Source organism: Budorcas taxicolor, chromosome 4, assembly GCF_023091745.1.
Source record: "Budorcas taxicolor isolate Tak-1 chromosome 4, Takin1.1, whole genome shotgun sequence".
Taxonomy (NCBI): Eukaryota; Metazoa; Chordata; class Mammalia; order Artiodactyla; family Bovidae; genus Budorcas; species Budorcas taxicolor.
In genome coordinates this window covers 15,423,492-15,441,945 of record NC_068913.1, presented here as the reverse complement: position 1 = coordinate 15,441,945, position 18,454 = coordinate 15,423,492, and the positions used below count along the sequence as shown (strand labels likewise).

At 44.7% G+C, this 18,454-nt stretch overlaps 1 protein-coding gene across 3 annotated transcripts in view; it reads left to right on the top strand.

Annotated features, from left to right (window-relative positions):
• Positions 1-18,454, top strand: part of SLC25A13 (solute carrier family 25 member 13) — a 229,996-nt gene that overhangs the window by 123,678 nt on the left and 87,864 nt on the right. For all 3 annotated transcript variants that reach the window (XM_052638583.1, XM_052638584.1, XM_052638582.1), the window contains exon 6: positions 17,913-18,059. In XM_052638583.1, coding sequence (XP_052494543.1) covers positions 17,913-18,059 — 147 coding nt within the window. The remainder of the gene's footprint in view (positions 1-17,912; positions 18,060-18,454) is intronic.

The window sequence follows — 18,454 nt, the reverse complement described above, 5'->3', positions numbered from 1 at the left end:
CATTTCATGCTTAATGGAATACACTCTGAGGACCCCAGAAATTAAGTGATCTGCTGAAAGGTTATGTACATCAAGAGGGGCGAATTAGAACCCGAACTCTGGGCTTATGAGTGGTTCCACTACTGTGTCCGTGCTAAGTCACTCAGGGGTGTCTCTTTGCAACCCTACGGACCGTAGCCCGCCAGGCTCTTCTGTCCGTGGAATTCTCCAGGCAAGAATACTGCAGTGGGTTGCTATTTCCTACTCCAGGGGATCTTGCCCACCCAGGGACTGAACTCACATCTGTTACCTCTGCACTGGCAGGCGAGTTTGACTTCTTGGCTTATGACTGGTTCCACGACTACTTACTAATAATTTTGTTATCCCTTGAGAAATGGACAGATGTCATCATCAGCATCTAACTGTAGGATTGTTAGCCTTTTATAGACAAGACATTGGATCTAAAACTTGCCTGCATATTGGAATCACCTGGGGAGTTTTTGAAACTATTATTGTTTTGGTCCCCCACCGCTAGAGATTAGAGTCTGTGTGTCGGGTGTGTGTTTGTGTCTGTGGTGAAGGGCAGAGAGGGCCTGCCTGGTGCTTGGAGTCTTTTGAGGCACTTCTGTTGTGTAGCTAAGTGTGAGAAACACGGTTCAGGGCACATGCTATCCGTAGTTGGGGTTCAGCTCTGCGGGAGTTGTCTGCATTTCTGGCATGCCCCTCGGTCCAGTCCCTCCTTCCTCCACTCTTCACTTCCCCCGTTGGGGTGCTTTCACTGGGCCATTGATGACGCCAACAGAAGACTCGTAACAAAATATGACCACCGTTTAGTTTTCCTCCCAAAGCGTAAGATGGTGTTATTCTGATACTGTTTAGTCAGTAGAGATCAATATCTGTATAATATGTAGGTCTGCGTGATAAACCACTCTTTCAGATTTTTATGCATTTGTTTTGTTTCTCTTAACAATTTGATTTTATTTATACATTATTAAATATTGACATAATGTTTAAAAGACTTGTTTAAAAGAATTGGTTTGCTGTGTTTTAATTCTGGGTCCTCAGGAAAAATTTGCCAAGGAGATCATCTTTTTCTTTTTTTAATTGAAGTGTAGTTAATGTACAGTGTTATGTTAGTTTTAGGTGTACTGTATAAAATAGATGGGGAAACAGTGGAAACAATGTCAGACTTTATTTTTGGGGGCTCCAAAATCACTGCAGATGGTGACTGCAACCATGAAATTAAGAGACGCTTACTCCTTGGAAGAAAAGTTACGACCAACCTAGATAGCATATTCGAAAGCAGAGACATTACTTTGCCGACTAAGGTCCATCTAGTCAAGGCTATGGTTTTTCCAGTAGTCATGTATGGATGTGAGAGTTGGACTGTGAAGAAGGCTGAGCACCGAAGAATTGATGCTTTTGAACTGTGGTGTTGGAGAAGACTCTTGAGAGTCCCTTGGACTGCAAGGAGATCCAACCAGTCCTTTCTGAAGGAGATCAGCCTGGGATTTCTTTGGAAGGACTGATGCTAAAGCTGAAACTCCAGTACTTTGGCCACCTGATGTGAAGAGTTGACACGTTGGAAAAGACTCTGCTGCTGGGAGGGATTGGGGGCAGGAGGAGAAGGGGACGACAGAGGATGAGATGGCTGGATGGCATCACCGACTTGATGGACGTGAGTCTGAGTGAACTCTGGGAGATGGTGATGGACAGGGAGGCTTGGCGTGCTGCGATTCATGGGGTCGCAAAGAGTCAGACACGACTGAGCGACTGAACTGAACTGAACTGATAGTGGTTTGACATTTCCATACATTATGAAATGGCCACCATGATACGTCTAGTAACATGTAGTTACATGTAGTAACAAAGTTATTACAGTGTTGACCATAACCCTCATGTTGTATATGACATTGTCATGGCTTATTGATTTTTTTTTCCTGGAGGTTTACCGCTCTCTTACTTTCCATCACCTTTTCATCCCAGCCACCACCCCATCCACCTCCTCAAGCCACCTTCTCTTCTGTTATTAGTAACATTAGCAGTGGATATGGCAGTGGGCTTCGTGATGCCTGTTTCCTGTGTGCCTGAGACCTTGCTGGAACCCTGAGGAGTGGTTTGAAGCACAGCTGTTGGGTGGAGGGGGAGGGTCTGAGGGCGCACGTGTGCTGTGCCCTGTGGCCATTCAGTCAGCATTTTGTGGGCTCCATTCTTAGGCGCCAGCATTTCTAACTGGCTGGCTTTCATAGGTGCCTTCTCTTTCTGACTTTCACATGCATCATTATGATATATAGAATTTGTTACACTTTTATTTTCCCAACCTCTGAAAATATAAAACAAGATTTATTAAATACATGCCTTTGTATTTTTTTAAAAAACGTGTTAATATCTATGAATTCCTGGTTGCAGTTCTGTATAAACATCAACCTGCTTACGTAACTCAGGTGGAGATGGCCTATGAGTTAGGTTTGTGCTGTTGTTTACGCAAGACATCATGCGCAGTAGGAGGTGGTGTTCGTTTTGATGAGGAATAATTGCGATAATGCTATTGAGACAAATGCCTCCAATTGACTTTATGGAATACAGCCTAATTAACTTTTAGGCTTAATGGGTTGTTAGCAGTAGTAAGGATGATCACCTTTCCCTTTAAGCAGATATCAATTATGTGGACTCATGAGTCAGCTGTAAGCCACCCAGATTCTTCTGGGTCTTCCTCGAGATACGGACGAGCCAGAAGCAGAGATGAGATGACTCAGGGGTTACTGACTAGGTTTCCAGCTGCAGCTTGCAGGCATTTACTTGTATCCGACTCCATTCTCTATGTAATGGTGAATGCATTCATCCCTCGGTGCCCTTCATGGGATGATTTTGACTTCATAGCAAGATTACAAGTGCTAAAACGTTGACTAGGTTAAGATGGTTTAGGTAGATAATTCGGGCCTTGCTTTTGATTCCACTCCAGGCCCAGATTTCAAAGAACTGATGTGTGTGTCGTGATAGACTTGATATAAATGCCAGTGTATTACCAGTTTTGACGTCTGCCGTTGGGTCTCTCTCCCACTGCCCCCACTCAGATGCTTCCTTTGAAGTCTTTTCTGAATGATCTCAACTTTAAACACTTTAATTGTCCTTTTGGACTGTTTTCTGGATTAAGGGAACTTCTTAAAGATGTCAGTGGCCTTTAGGGCTCTTGCTGTGTTAAGCATGATGCCTGCCTTTCTGCTCTGGGGCAGGTTATAGAAACACAGGCTCCAGCTCCCTGGCTGGTGCCCGGGTCTTGAAAGAACTGCCACTGTGCGTGTCCCTGCTTGTCACCTGAGGAGGAGGAGGAGCAACTGTGGGGTCAGCTGAGACACGCTTGTGGCTTCAAGGAGCCTGGAGGTCCTAGACGGTGGCTTGGATTGGTTTCAGCTAACGCAGCCTCACAGTCTGGTGTGTTACCTGTGCTCATATAAGTGCTCCTGTTTGTGCCCAATGGACAGTGCTGTTCTCTGCGAGGTCAGTTACTTTCCCCCTTCATTTAAAAAATATTTCAGCATGCGGGAGCAGGTGTGTGTTTGTTACAGGCCGCCATGTGGCTGTGAGGGCTCCATGTGTCCACAGGCTCGTCCGCGCATTGTCTGAGGCGGTGCTGGTCACGGGCATGGGTTGAATGCTGAGCTGGCATGCTGTTTTCTGTCATAAAGGGGTGAATCAGTTTGAGAAACTTTGAACTACATTTGCCTTGTTTGTTCAGTTCAGTCGCACAGTTGTGTTCAACTCTTTGCGACCCCATGGACTGTAGCATGCTAGGCTTCCCTGTCCATCACCAGCTCCTGGAGCTTGCTCAAATTCATGGATGGTGAGGCCATCCAACCATCTCATCCTCTGTCATCCCCTTCTCCGGCCTTCAGTCTTTTTTTGTATCGTTTAGATACAAAGTACAAAGCCTCATTTGTACTTTGTATCTAAATGATAGCATTGAAGCAAGTAGCAGAGATGCAAAGCCTGCTACCTAGTCTTGTTCCTCAAGACAGGGAAGGATTTCAGAAGGGATAATGGCTACAGCCCTGTCACCATCCTTGAGACCGTTGCACCCACTGCTGCTGGTTTCTTATGCCTGGTTCTGTCATCTCTAGTTAACTGCATGAGTGGTGGTGTGTGCGTGTGAATGTGAATACAGTTTTATTTATTTTTGGCTGCGCTGGGTCTTCGTTGCTGTGTGGGCTTTCTCTGGCTGCAGTGAGTGGGGACTCCTGTCCAGTGCAGCGTGCCAGCTTCTCATTGCTCTGGCTTCTCTTGTTATGGAGCAGCGGCTCAAGGTGTGCAGGCTTCAGTAGACGTGGCACACGGGCTTAGTTGCTCCATGGTATGCGGGATCTTCCCAGCCCAGGGATTGAACCTGTGTCCCCTGAATCGTAAAGTGGATCCCTAACCCCTGAAACACGGGGAAGCCCGTGAATATAGTTTTATATATGGGTATATATGTGGGGGTTTTAGAATAGTCTATATGCATTTCCAACATCTCTTTCCTCTCAGCTCTTCGGGCAAAGCTGTAATTTTATGATTCTGAGTTGAAAAATGGGTTTTTAATATACTGAAAGCAGTATATTTAGAAACCAGTTCAGAGGAATTTTTGTATCCTGTGCCTGATGGAATTCCTGTTCATAAATGATATTAGCATAGAATATCTTGTTTGGGAGTATTTCTGTGATTGTTACTTGCATGGAGCAATCCACCCAACTCAAGAAATACTTGCTGGGGATGTAGGATTTGTCAAGAGGCTTTGTGCAAAAGACTCAGAGGTGCAGAGGGAATGACAGCTTTCGGGACACAGTGTACAAGTCTGAGCATCATTCCTGTGTGTTTCTGCCTGACAGCTCAAAAGGCGCAATTGCAAGCAGATACACAATGTATACCCTATGAAGGTGCTCTTTTATAACAAAAATCCTTGAAGCTTTGTAGCATAAACCCTTGAGGCAGGTGTCAATTCGAAACCAGTAGTTTCAGAGTCTGGTTATAACAGCCATCCAAAGTACAAAATTAAAGGTCCAGATACCCGTCTAAGGTAGTTAACAGCCTCATTTTACAGATGAGGAGACTAGGCCTTTACATTAGAGTCTCTTAGCAGTATCTCCTGTGACTGAGCATCTTTTCATATGCCTGTTGCCACTTGTATGTTTTCTTTGAAGGTATATCTCCTGAAATCCATTACCGCCTTTCTTACTGGATGGGAGTTGTAGGCAACTGTGAGCACAGAGTGAAAGGAAGGCCCTTAAGCTTCTCTGCCAAATAATTCTGTAGAGTCGGCAGTGACAGTCACTCAGAAAAAAAAAAAAAGGAATAATAGTAACAATGTTTGTAATTTACGAAGTGCTTTTTAAAATATTCTGTTTCTGACAATAGCATCCCCAGTATCCTAAGAGGTTATGATCATTCTCCCCTATTATATGCAAAAGAATAAACAGACTCTAGGGTAAAATTTTGCATTTTCAGATACTGTTTTTGGGAAATGCTCATGACTTTCATTAGGTTACAAAAGGAATATCCCCAAAGAGTGCAGAACAACTGTTCTGGAGCTTAACTTCTTCCATAAGATCACAGACATGTGAGGAATCAAACAATACGGTGCCATGACCAGTTAGACCCCACTGCACTGTCTCCAGGGCTGTGCTGTGAAGTCAGTTTCGGTTCCTGGAGGGGCCATATCTCTTAATGGGGATGTACAGTCATGCATTATTGGACATTTAGAATTCTTGATCCCTGCCCAATAGTTGCCAGATATGATGATAAAGCCATAGTAGGGTGTGTGTTACTGTTGTTTCCAGTTACTTTTTTCTTTTCTTGGCCTCACTGCACAGCTTGTGGGACCTTTGTTCCCCGACCAGGGATTGAACCTGGGCCCTGGCCATAGTCCTACCCGCTGGACTGCCATGGAATTCCCCTCCAGTTATTTTTTGATAGTGTTTTATAATCATGTGTATATATTTAATATCAATAACCTCAGATATGCAGATGACACCACCCTTATGGCAGAAAGTGAAGAAAAACTAAGCCTCTTGATGAAAGTGAATGAGAAGAGTGAAAAAGTTGGCTTAAAGCTCAACATTCAGAAAACTAAGATCATGGCATCCAGTCCCATCACTTCATGGCAAATAGATGGGGAAACAGTGGAAACAGTGGCTGACTTTATTTTGGGGGGCTCCAAAATCACTGCAGATGGTGACTGCAGCCATGAAATTAAAAGACGCTTACTCCTTGGAAGGAAAGTTATGACCAACCTAGACAGCATATGAAAAAGCAGAGACATTACTTTGTCAATTAAGGTCCGTCTAGTCAAGGCTGTGGTTTTTCCAGTAGTCATGTATTGATGTGAGAGTTGGACTATAAAGAAAGCTGAGTGCAGAAGAATTGATGGTTTTAAACTGTGGTGTTAGAGGACACTCTTGAGAGTCCCTTGGACTGCAAGAAGATCAAACCAGTCCATCCTAAAGGAGACCAGCCCTCGGTGTTCATTGGAAGGACTGATGCTGAGGCTAAAACTCCAATACTTTGTCCACCTGATGAGAAGAGCTGACTCATTTGAAAAGACCCTGATGCTGGGAAAGATTGAGGGCAGGAGGAGAAGGGGACGACAGAGGATGAGATGGCTGGATGGCATCACTGACTCAATGGACATGAGTTTGGGTAGACTCTGGCAGCTGGTGATGGACAGGGAGGCCTGGCGTGCTGCGGTTCATGAGGTCGCAAAGAGTCAGTAACTGAACTGAACTGAATTACAGTTTAAAAATAATCTGCACACAGGAGTTTCCAACGGCTCCTGTCTCCGAGTATCTTGGGTTGCTCCCCATTGTGAAATACTTGTTGACTAGAAAGCTGTTGGTTGTTAACTACTTCTCCTATAGCATCTTCCAACTTGGCAAGTGCTTTGGCTTTTGTTGGTCTTTACAGTCACTTTAGGTGTTGAGTGGCTACTGTTTCTGTATGAAAGATGAGCACATAGAAGCATGGAGTTTTCTGATTTTGTTCAAGATGAGACAGGTGGAACACAAGTTGGTTTTAAGTTTCCTAAATCTCTAGCAGTGTTTTCAAATTTTATATGAATTTTTTTCTGAAGTGATTATTTTAAAAGGCTGCACCCTGGGCCAATCTGTCCCCACAAAGTTTGATTCAGTAAGTCTGGATAGGGCTTAAGAAGTTGCCTTTCAGACAAGCATCCTGAATTGTGATGTCCCAGTTGGTCCGAGGGCCACACACTGAGAAACGCTGATCTAGATGACAAACCCTGACCATTTAAAAGCACAGAATCTGGTGTTCAGGTCTCATCCTAAGGTTGATGGGGAGCTCAGAGAGGCAGACATGATGAGGTTGGTGTTTCAGAAGGATCACTCTGGCTGTTGTGTGGAGAATGAAGTGGAGAGTCCTGTGATGGAGAGAGGGAGACCAGCTGGCCACTTTCCAGTGTAACAGCTGGGAACAGTGATGAGCTGAAGAAGATGGGTTTCAAGAGAAATTAAAGGGATGGACCTGGCCAGGCTTGGTGATTTGTTAGGATGGGGACAGGTACGCATATGCGTAACGTGTAGTTCTCTCCTGTATTTTAGGCTTTGGGCAAGTGGACGGACGGTGGTGATTTACTGAGGTTGGGGGCAGCGGGGGCAGGGATGGAGAGCATGTGGACGAAGGGCTGTTAGGAGCGCTTTGCACATAATCTCCAGTGACTTGTGTGTGGTTGAGTTGTTTCCACCTCATCATCAGTTCCTTGGAGTTAGGATCTCATAGACGCCCTACTGATGGCCCCACAGACCTGGGCATTTCCAAGAAAATTCTCTTTCCTTCATTTCGCGGAGACAGGACATTTCTTTGTTTCTAGAGGCCTTCCTCCTCTTGCTGTAGGAAGAGGACTCATTCAGAAAGTAGCAGTGCTCTAAATTGGTAGAGAGACCAGATATTAGTGTCAGGATTCCATTCGTTAGCCAAGAAATGGGATAGCTGACTCGGGAGAGAGTGGGGCTAATAATTCTTTCTAATGTTGTCTTATCAAATAGAGTTTGGGCATGAAGTTACCTGACCCAACAGAAAGCCTTCATCATGAAGGTATGAGTGTTTTATCATAACTTTATTCAGGTCCTCCTTTTGTCAGAAGAATGGTGACCCCAGGAGAGGCGAATCATAGTTGGTGGAGCCAGGACTAGAACCTAGGGTTCAGAGCTGTCTTGTGTCCCAGATCAGCCATTCATATTCCTCAAAGCTTTTGTCTTCAGATCACGTAAGCCCCAAGATAACTTTGTGAGATGCCAAAGCATATTCATGCAAACAACACAGCTGAACAATTTTGGTTCTTTGTTTAATCAAATTGACCAGTATTTTGGCTTATGGGTCGGCACGGCATACAGATCAACCCAAGTCTTTTGTGTAAAATGGGCATTTTGGTCCTAGAGAGCAGAGTTCTGAAAGTGGGCAGCTCCCAAGTCCTTCTTGAGGCCAGAGTTTCACTGCTCCTAATCAGATGTTTTTCATCATAGGTTTGCGACTGTGTATGTCAGTGTATACATAAGTGAAGTTGCTCAGTCGTATCCTACTCTTTGCGACTCCATGGACAGTAGCCTACCAGGCTCCACCGTCCATGGGATTTTCCAGGCAAGAATACTGGAGTGGGCTGCCGTTTCCTTTTCCAGGGGATCTTCTCAACCCAGGGATTGAACCCTCGTCTCCTGCATTGCAGACAGATGCTTTACTATCTGAGCCACCAGGGAAGCCCCAGTGTATACTAGTTTAAGGCAAAACTTTCAACACAATAGGCTATCTTGTTAAAAAAAGAAATTGTTCCCCCTGCTGCTACTCTTAACATCACCAAACAAAAGAAACATAACCTTCAACCTCGGCAACACCAAGTTCTCAAGCTTTGAAACTGAAAGAGCATTTCAGGTGTTAACAAAAAATAATGCTTTGTAAGTAGGACTTGCTGAAGCCACGATTGTTTCAACCAGTTAGTGAACCGCTAACCAAGTCTTTGCTTAGGATTGAGTAACCCAAGCCGTGTGTGCCTCCCCTGGCTCTCCCAGCTTGCCATCTGTATTAACTAAAATATCTAGACCATGGATCTTAAGTAGCCAGAGACCATGATTATATTTGCATTTTTAACACGCATGTGCTCTTTATGTTGATTTTAAGTTGGACCAGATGGGATCTGCCATACGCCTTTGGTCCTGCTTCATAAACACAGCGCCCCTTGATGATCCAAGATGGAATAATGAGTAAAGGTGTCACTCACGTCGTTTTGCTCTCAGCTTTTCTAAGAGATGAGATCGTGTTTTGTGTCCAAATAGCAGCCACCGCCGGTTTGGCAGTGGGTGACGAGAGGTGTGGGAAAAGCCTGGTCACTTGGAGATTTCCATGCAGGACTCGTCTCATTCACTCTGCACTTCCTGCTCTCTGGGCACAGGAAATCAGAGTTCATTGTGCTGTCGTGTCCACGGTGTTTGTCAGCTTGCTGTTCTGTGCAGTGGCCTGTTGTGCAAGCGTTTACAGTAACATCCTGGTGAAAATGAACACACCATACAGCTGTTACCCACTGTGAAGTTTAACGTTGAATCAGGAGAGCCAGGAAATTGAGATGGAAAAGCTCTGTATTTGGTTGCCGCCAAGGTGTTGCTGTGTGGGTGGTTCCACATGCTACATGCCAAATAATTACTGCTTCTTAAGAACCCTTTTTTAATTTTAATTTTAATTTTTTTAAGACAACTTTAAAAATTAGAGGCCCCACCCAGTGAAATGGGGATAAGTTTTCACCCCAAGCTCTGGAAGTCTGACTGCTTAGGCTGAATGTGGGCAGCACAGAAAAATGTTGCGATGGGAACAACTGCTTTCTCTGCCTGCTCCAGCGCCAGATTCTCTTTTTGATTCCGTTTAAAAATATGTGGATTTTTATTTTAACTAGAATTTTTTTCCTCTGAGTTAGCACAGGATTATGAAAATGATACTTAACATATTAAATGGTACAGGTCCTGATACTTGATGTAATATACAATTTATTTGAAATAGAGCAAAATATGATACCATATTTTGTAAGCGAACCTTCTTTACACCTTTTTATTCCTCGTTTTCATAAATAATTAACCTGCATTTTCCTCAGAATTCTTAAACCACCACTTTCAAAAGGAGTTTTTTTAATCATAACAGTATAAATTTGATACAAATCCTTGTTGATAGTCCCTGGTTTTATTAAAGTTTTAGATATTTATTTTTAATTTCAAAACTGTACAAAACACAAAAAATGAAAAGGGGTCTTTTTTTGTACCCACCCCCCCCCCCTTCTTTGGTTCCTGATACATTGTTGAGGTTGAAGCACAAACTTATGTGTCTGAATAGAAGTAGAGAACATTTCTGCATTCAAAATATACCCAATTGAAAATTGGAAATTATTAAGGAAATGACAAGCCTGAACTTTTAGAAGAAGCATGAATGTTAAACCGAAAGTGCTGTAACCCCTATATATGTGTATTTCTGTACAGCTAGCAGTTTTGAAGAGTTTGATTTTTTAACCCCCTTCCTATAGCATTCTGAATGGTTGTGTTGAAGGTGCTGGAAGCTGCTAAAGGAGAAGGCGAGTCCATTAATCATTATGCCCCAGAAGAGAGGGGACAGAAAATAGTTCACTTGCAAATGTAAAGAAACTGGGAGATTCCTTTCACGTGCAGGGGTAGGACCGCCTTAGAGGCCGTGGCCCAGCTGTGTGCTGGTGCGGTGCCCTGGCCTTAGATGAAGGAGCCCCCTTTCTCTGCACAGTTCTTCCTGGCTCCATCAGCAGCTTAGGAAGCGCCCCGTGGCCTGTTACTGATAAGAGCCCTCATTCTCCGTAGAGCCGTCTTCCCCCCGGCTCTCTGGGTTTTCCACAGGGTCTCAGGCCCCTCAGATTTATCGTTTGTACTCCTATAGGTATCGGTTCTGTTTCTGTCACCTGCCCACTCTTTCTGTGTATCCTAGGATGATCTCATCCATTGGTACAACTTTTTTTTTTCTTTTCCTTCTGGTTTTTGGCAGGCCTTCCCTTCAAAGGAACAGGAAGTCCGTGAAGGTTAAGAATATGGCTCTGGAGCCAGACCACCCCGCTGCACATCCAGCCTCACCCTTAGTGTCATATGACCCCCAGCTGCCCTTTCCTTTATTTTTCCAGCTACAAAATGGAGGTGATGGGCAGCCCCACCTTAGAAGGCTATTGAGATGATGAAGTAGGAAAATGCAACTGTCCCTACACATTCAGTATAACCTACACTGAATAATGGTAAACATGGTCTCTTGGGGACTTCCCTGGTGGCTCAGACGGTAAAGCGTCTGTCTACGATGTGGGAGACCCGGGTTCGATCCCTGGGTTGGGAAGATCCCTTGGAGAAGAAATGGCAATCCACGCCAGCACTCTTGCCTGGAAAATCCCATGGACAGAGGAGCCTGGTGGGCTACAGTCCATGGGGTCGCGAAGAGTCGGACACGACTGAGTGACTTCACGTTCACGTTCACGGTCTCTTGCGGGCATTTTTCTTCTAAAAGTCTGTTGTCTGCATTTCCCAGATGTATGCTTCCACACACATCTCTGACGTTTTTTGGTTTCTGCTTAACTTTCGTGTATAACTTAAGCTCATCTCACTCCAGGTTCTCCCTCATGGTCAACAACCTCATTTCTTTCCCCTGAAGCATATTCTTTTGTGGCAGATTCCCCCATTCTCCAAGGTGAGAATTCTTTTAGAAACTCTTGTTCCATTTTTAGATACGAATCACCACCCAAACTTTCCTTAAAAATCTCTTTTCTAGTTATCTGTCCACATCACTTATGATCCCCTTACTTAAGGTTTTGCCCAAGGCAGCATAAGTTAGTGGTTAAAATCTCAGTTTTGGAATCTGATAATACTTTGATGTAGAGAGCGAAGCCTGGCTTCCTCCTCACTGTGTGACTTTGGACTAGTAACTTAACCTCCATGAGCTTCAGGTGCCTCTGGGAGATGAAGATGTTATTACTTTACAGGATTATTGTGAAACTTGAATGAAATACCATCTCTGGAGTTCTTGACAGAGTCCCCAGCCTAGAGGAAGTGTTCAGGCCTTCAGCTGTTTCTGTCACCCTCTGCCCTAACTGGGTTTCACTCTCTGTCCCTCTTGCTGGTTCAGAGTAATTTAGCAGTACCACTGTTCCTTACTAGGGATTTTTTGAAAGACTCCAAAGTACTTATATTGGAAAGGATTGGAGAGGTTTTTAAACCATTCACTTTGACCAAAATTAATGCTCCTTTTTATGAAGTGCCTATTGCACGTGACGTCTAGTTTTTACCACCCTGTACGGCATGGTGTTGCTGGGTATTTCATTCTAAGATTCAAACACGACTCCCTAAGCCCTGCCAACTTGGAGCACCACAACTGAGACTTGAGCTCTGCCCATTGCGGTCCCAGATTTAAGATTTTTATCATCATAACATCTTGCTTCCACAACCCCCTGTATTAAATAAAGCTAAATTAAACTAAATTCCTTGATATGTGTTTCTCAGCCGGTAGTTGAACAGATATTTCCAGTGACTGGGAACCTGCTGTTTTGCAAGGTAGCCCATTTCATTGCTGAATAGTTGTGTAGGCTAAATACCTCTATGCTTTGTGCCAAAACCTGATCCCTCTATTTTCTCTCCACTGATTTTCTTTCGTAAATAACAGAGAGGCAGTCTAACTTCTTTTTACCTGGTAGTCCTTTAGACCATTAAATATTTGAATGTAACTATTGCTTCTCCCATTGTTCTCCTCTCTCCCACACACAGGGCGAGTTGATCCATTCTGGCCCCTTTCATTTGGAAATGACCAGTAGCTACCCATGCTTTGCACACCATGCATCCCAAAAGCTTTCCGTCCCAGCCTTACCCTTCTGGATTCAGATATGTCCAGCCCTCACAGAATAGGACTACATTTTCCTTAATCAGCTGTAGAGGTGTCAGAGGAGAACTTAGAAGTTCCTCTGCCAAAAGTAGCAAGCCTGGCTTTGTTTCAAAAGTCGTTCATTCTTGAATTCAGTATTTATAGAGGCCCTGTCTTTGCTCCCCCAGGCCTCCTTGCTGATCTTTGTCCTCCTCAGTCTTCTGCTTGTGTGCACGGCCGGTAGAAGGCCTTGTAGATGTGGTTTCTCTCTTCCAGGTTCTCTGCTGTTGTTAGGAAGACGGTTGTGGCAATTGCGAGCATTTTTGCCTTAATGAAAAGCTTTCGGAAATTATCTTGTTTTCTCATGAAAGTTGGCAACAGAAAAATCTAGAGCCTGAGAATAATTTAAAAGCAGATTGAAAGCTCATCCTCTCCTAAGTGTCACGAGTATTTTGTAATCCAGTTCCTGAGAGCAGCGCCATGCAGGCTCGCATGCAGTCTAGTGTGGTGTGAGGAGCAAGGTCAGGGCAGTGGGGCCGCCTGGGCTTAAAGGCCAGCTTTGCTGCCTCCTGTCAGTGAGACCTCCGTTTCCTCATCTGCTGCAGTAAGGTTAATAGTGGTTCCTAAATCGTAGGGTTGCTGTGAACATTAAATGAGTGGTACTGCAGAGTACTTTAGAACAGTCTGGCGGGTGATGCATGCTCACGAAATGCTGTTACTGTCTCTGTTTTATTGTTTGAGGTAATAGTTTTCATTTCCTTACCTAGAGCAAGAAACAGTCATGACATAAACAGGTGTTCTTCAGAAGGCGGGCCCCATCTTCAGAAGCTACTTTTAAGTTTAGGGAAACACATAGCTCAACGTTTTTACTATTTCCTGCTATTAATAGAGAACTGCATGATCTGCCTTCACGTTTTTCATGGAATTTATAGTGTTCCCAGTCTCCTAAGAACTGTTGGAAATGCATTCTCAAGTTCTTCGTTAGGGCTGAAAGTGCTTTCTTCCCCAATGATTGCGGGGTCCCTGCCGCTTACAATTAATCGAGCACCAAAGTCCATGGTGACGGTGTTCATCCGCGTTACCAGTGCACCCCGTCCTGTAATGGGAGCATCAGCCCCCAGGTGGGTGTCCGCTTCCCAGCTCAACATTTCGGACAGGTTGGTCTCAATGTGGTGGCTTCCTGCTCTCTGAGGAGGGGGAGTGGCCAGGGAAAGTGATACTGTTTGGGGTATAATGATCTGAGGATCCCCAAGACTACTTTAGTTATAAAGTAGGGAAAGTGGTAAATAACTGAACACACGGTCTGGTATGGTCAAGAGCAATCTTGGCTTACGATAGTTTTAGCAGTGGGTCTGGCAATTCAAAGACTCTGTTCATTTACTTCCAATTGAATACATACTGTGGTCATTTTTCACTACAGGGTGTTTAACAGTTGGTTCCAGCCTTCCTCATAAATTGGAGACACTTGTGCAGAGGACCCCTTTTTGTTCAATACATTGTAATTTCTTCACTCAGTTGGTTTTATACAATTTCATATCACTGATGATACGTCTGTGGTTTATTGAGTGCCTACTATATCTAAAGCATTCTGCCCACGCCGCAAGGAGGATGAGCAGGGCACAGGAAGGTGGGGGAAAGACAGGATTGCAAACAACTGATTTTAATGTAGGATGGAATAAGACAAAGTCTTATAATTGAGGGCCACTCAGGAGACCACGTGATCAGATCAGTTATTTTCAGTTAGGAGGCCTCGTTATAGTTACCCAAGTGGTGGCATTTGAGCCAGCAAATTGGAGGATTTCAGGAGCTAGAGAAGAAGGCTATGGTCTGCACCAGGCGGAGGAAAGAGTATGGACAAAGGCCTGGGTGTGTGGAAGGTCTGGCTGGGCTGGGCCTGGGTACTGGAGACCAGGCTGAGAGTAACGCCTTGTAGTGTCTCAAGAGTCTTGCTTTGGAGACAGATCTTTATGATGAAAGGGTTCAGGCAAGGGTGGTGGGAGTCGGGTTTGAGATGCTTAAAGGCAGCTGTTGTTGTGTGCAAGGGGCATGCAGAGATCAGAGAGAGTGCTAGACTGAAAGTTGGACTCATGGTGGCCATTGAGCCGTGTTCTGAGGAGGACTTGAATGCGTGGTGTCAGGAATGAAAAGGAAAAGATGCATTTGAGTGAACTTTCAAAGGTCTAAGTGACTTAATTTAGTAACTGGTTTACTCTGAGGGAAAGAAGCTTGAAGAATTGAAAATGACCGGTTTCCAGGGTAGATGACCAGGAAAACAAGATGCTAATAATGAAGTTTGGAACACAGGAGAGAGACCAGATTTGAGGGCTGGGTGGGGGACACCCAACAGCACGTTGAGTGACGTGGAATTTTACGGGCTTTACAAGATCCCCCATGGGTAGATTCTCTAAGCTGTCAGGAGTTCTGGTGCAGAAGATAGGAGCGAGAGACTTGGATCTGGGAATCCAGACCCATGAGAGGTCTTAAAAGAAGACCTAGGGAGGGGAGTTCTTTGCAGAGCAGAGTTGATTCAGGACCCAAGGACAGAGGGCTGATTGGTGCCTCCCATTTAAGGAGTGAGTGGAAGAGGCAAGATTAGGTCCCAGGCAAGAGTTCCAGCAGGGATGGGCCTGGCCAGCACTGGCAGATGGTATAACTGAAAAGGGGCTTTTCCATAGAATTAGAACTCGGGTTCTTATTGTTGTTTTGTCTTTAAAAAGGTTCTATTGTAGACACTTTCAAACTGCACGAAAGTAAAGGTAAGGGAATCATGACCTGCCATGTTCTCACTCCAGCTTCTATCATTTTCAGTATTTATTAACTCCTCAATATCATCTAACAAAGCTTATTAAACTTGAAACAATTTAAGGTCCTCAAAACCCTCATCCATGATGCCGTTTCATTTCATTGAGATGAGATCTCACTCCAAGGGCCCGTTTGGGAAATGGGCAGAGTGTTGTGAGGAAGACTCTCTGTAGAATGAATGCACCTCCTACGTGGCACACACTGGGTTCTGATGGGAGGCTGTGTTTTATTATGTGTGCACACTTATCTCCAGGAATATCAAAAGAGATCTTACGATTGGGCTCTTCATCCATAGATCATACGAATTAAAAGATACGTCCCAGCGACACTGCCACAGTTTGGCCATCTCTGACCCACATACCATTCAATTCCTAATTTTAGGGCATTGGTCCTCAATTAGGACGTAAGGCCCTCCCTGAAGACATTCTTGATTGCCATGGCCTTGGAAAGGGGCTGCAGTATCTGGTGGAGAGAGGGGAGGAATGCTCAGAAAAGCCCATGTAACGAAGGCTTCACCCACCCCCAGGCACCAGTAACGTAGAGGAATAGCACCTTCTGGAGCAGAACCACCCTTTTCAATCCGTTGTTACATCCCGTGTTTGTGAACCAAGTTACCATTAAGAATTTTTCTCTCTTCTTTGGGGAGAGGTTAACGTCCTTTTAGCTGGTTTTCCTTTGATCACTTGCATCACCCAAGCAGGGTTTGGCCGGATCATTGCGTGCGTGCTGTTCTGTGCTTAGTTGCTCAATCGTGTTCAGCTCTTTGTGACCGCATGGACTGTAGCCCTCCAGGCTCCTCTGTCCATGGGGATTCTCCAGGCAAGAGTACTACAGTGGGTTGGCCCTGGCCTCCTCCAGGGGATCTTCCCAATCCAGGAACCGAACACAGGTCTCATGCATTGCAGGCAGATTCTTTACCATCTGAGCCACCAAGGAAGCCCTCTTTGAGCCTAGCAAGCTTCATTCTAGTTTTTATTTCCCTCGTGTCTTTGGACTCGAACAGAAGTGATTTGGTTTCTTTGGGTAAGAGATTTAAGGGGGGGATGCACTTTCTCAAGACATATTCACCAGTCTGAGCAAAGTTTCCTCTTTGGAAGGAGATAATAACTTGGGGGTGCTATTGAACAAGTGTGGGGCTCGGTAATTCAAGATATAATATCTGTTTCTTCACCCTGATTTGAAATTGAACAGTCATTTATCAGTTCAGTTCAGTTGCTCAGTTGTGTCCAACTCTTTGCGACCCCATGAATTGCAGCACGCCAGTGGCAACCCACTCCAGTAGTCTTGCCTGGAAAATCCCATGGACAGAGGAGCCTGATAAGGTGCAGTCCACGGGGTCGCTAAGAGTTGGGCACGACTGGGCGACTTCACTTTTACCTTTCACTTTCGTGCATTGGAGAAGGAAAAGGCAACCCACTCCAGTATTCTTGCCTGGAGAATCCCAGGGACAGAGGAGCCTAGTGGGCTGCCGTCTATGGGGTCGCACAGAGTCAGACATGCCTGAAGCGACTTAGCAGCAGCAGCAGCAGCAGCAGCAGGCCTCCCTATCCATCACCAGCTCCTGGAGTTTACCCAAACTCATGTCCATCGAGTCGGTGATGCCATCCAGCCATCTCATCCTCTGTCGTCCCCTTCTCCTCCTGCCCCCAATCCCTCCCAGCATCAGAGTCTTTTCCAATGAGTCAACTCTTCGCATGAGGTGGCCAAAGTACTGGAGCTACAGCTTCAGCATCATTCCCTCCAAAGAAATCCCAGGGCTGATCTCCTTTAGAATGGACTGGTTGGATCTCCTTGCAGTCCAAGGGACTCTCAAGAGTCTTCTCCAACACCACAGTTCAAAAGCATCAATTCTTCGGTGCTCAGCTTTCTTCACAGTCCAACTCTCACATCCATACATGTCATTTATAGTAACTGAGAAATACAAATAATTCCACCTTTTTTTTTCTTCCAAGCTTTAAGCGTTTAGTGTGTATTGGGTTATAGCTAATTAGCAGTGTTGTGGTGTGTGTGTTAGTTGCCCTGTCGCAACCTCGTGGACTGGATGTAGCCCATCCATGGAATTCTCCAGGCAGGAATACTGGAGTGGGTTGCTCTTTTCTCCTCCAGGGGATCTTCCTGACCCAGGGATCGAACCCTGGACTTCTGCACTGCCGGTGGATTCTTTACCGTCTGAGCCACCAGGGAAGCCAGTGTTATGATAGTTTCAGGTGAACAGCAAAGGAATGCAGCCAGACATATACATTCACCTTCTTTATTTGTAGGAGATACAGCTGGAACATGCAAAGCAAGCCTTTGTTCAGAGGGACAATGCCAGGACTGGGAAAGTCACAGCCATTGACTTCCAGGACATCATGGTCACCATTCGCCCTCACGTCCTGACGCCTTTTGTAGAAGAATGTCTAGTGGCAGTAAGTAGGGGGTGTTGTTTTTTAATTTTTGATGGAGTATACTTTAATTTACAATGTTGTCCTCATTTCAGGTATATAGCCGAGGTGATCAGCTCTACATATTTGTGTATCAACTCTTTGTAAGAGTCTGTTTCCATAGAGGTCATTATAGAATATTGAGTAGCATTCCCTATGCTACGCAGTAGGTCGTTATTATCTCTTTCATGTATAGTAGTGTGTCTGTATCAATTCCAATCTCCCAGTTTATGTCTCCCCCCCAAGTTGTAATTTGCCCTAATGAAATAATTTATTCTATCTGGCATAAGCTCAGTAGATAAGGAATTGTAAGAACAAGTCTTATAAATTATGTAGAGTTTTTTTCTGTTTAAGCACTGACGTTTTCTTCTTTGCTCAAT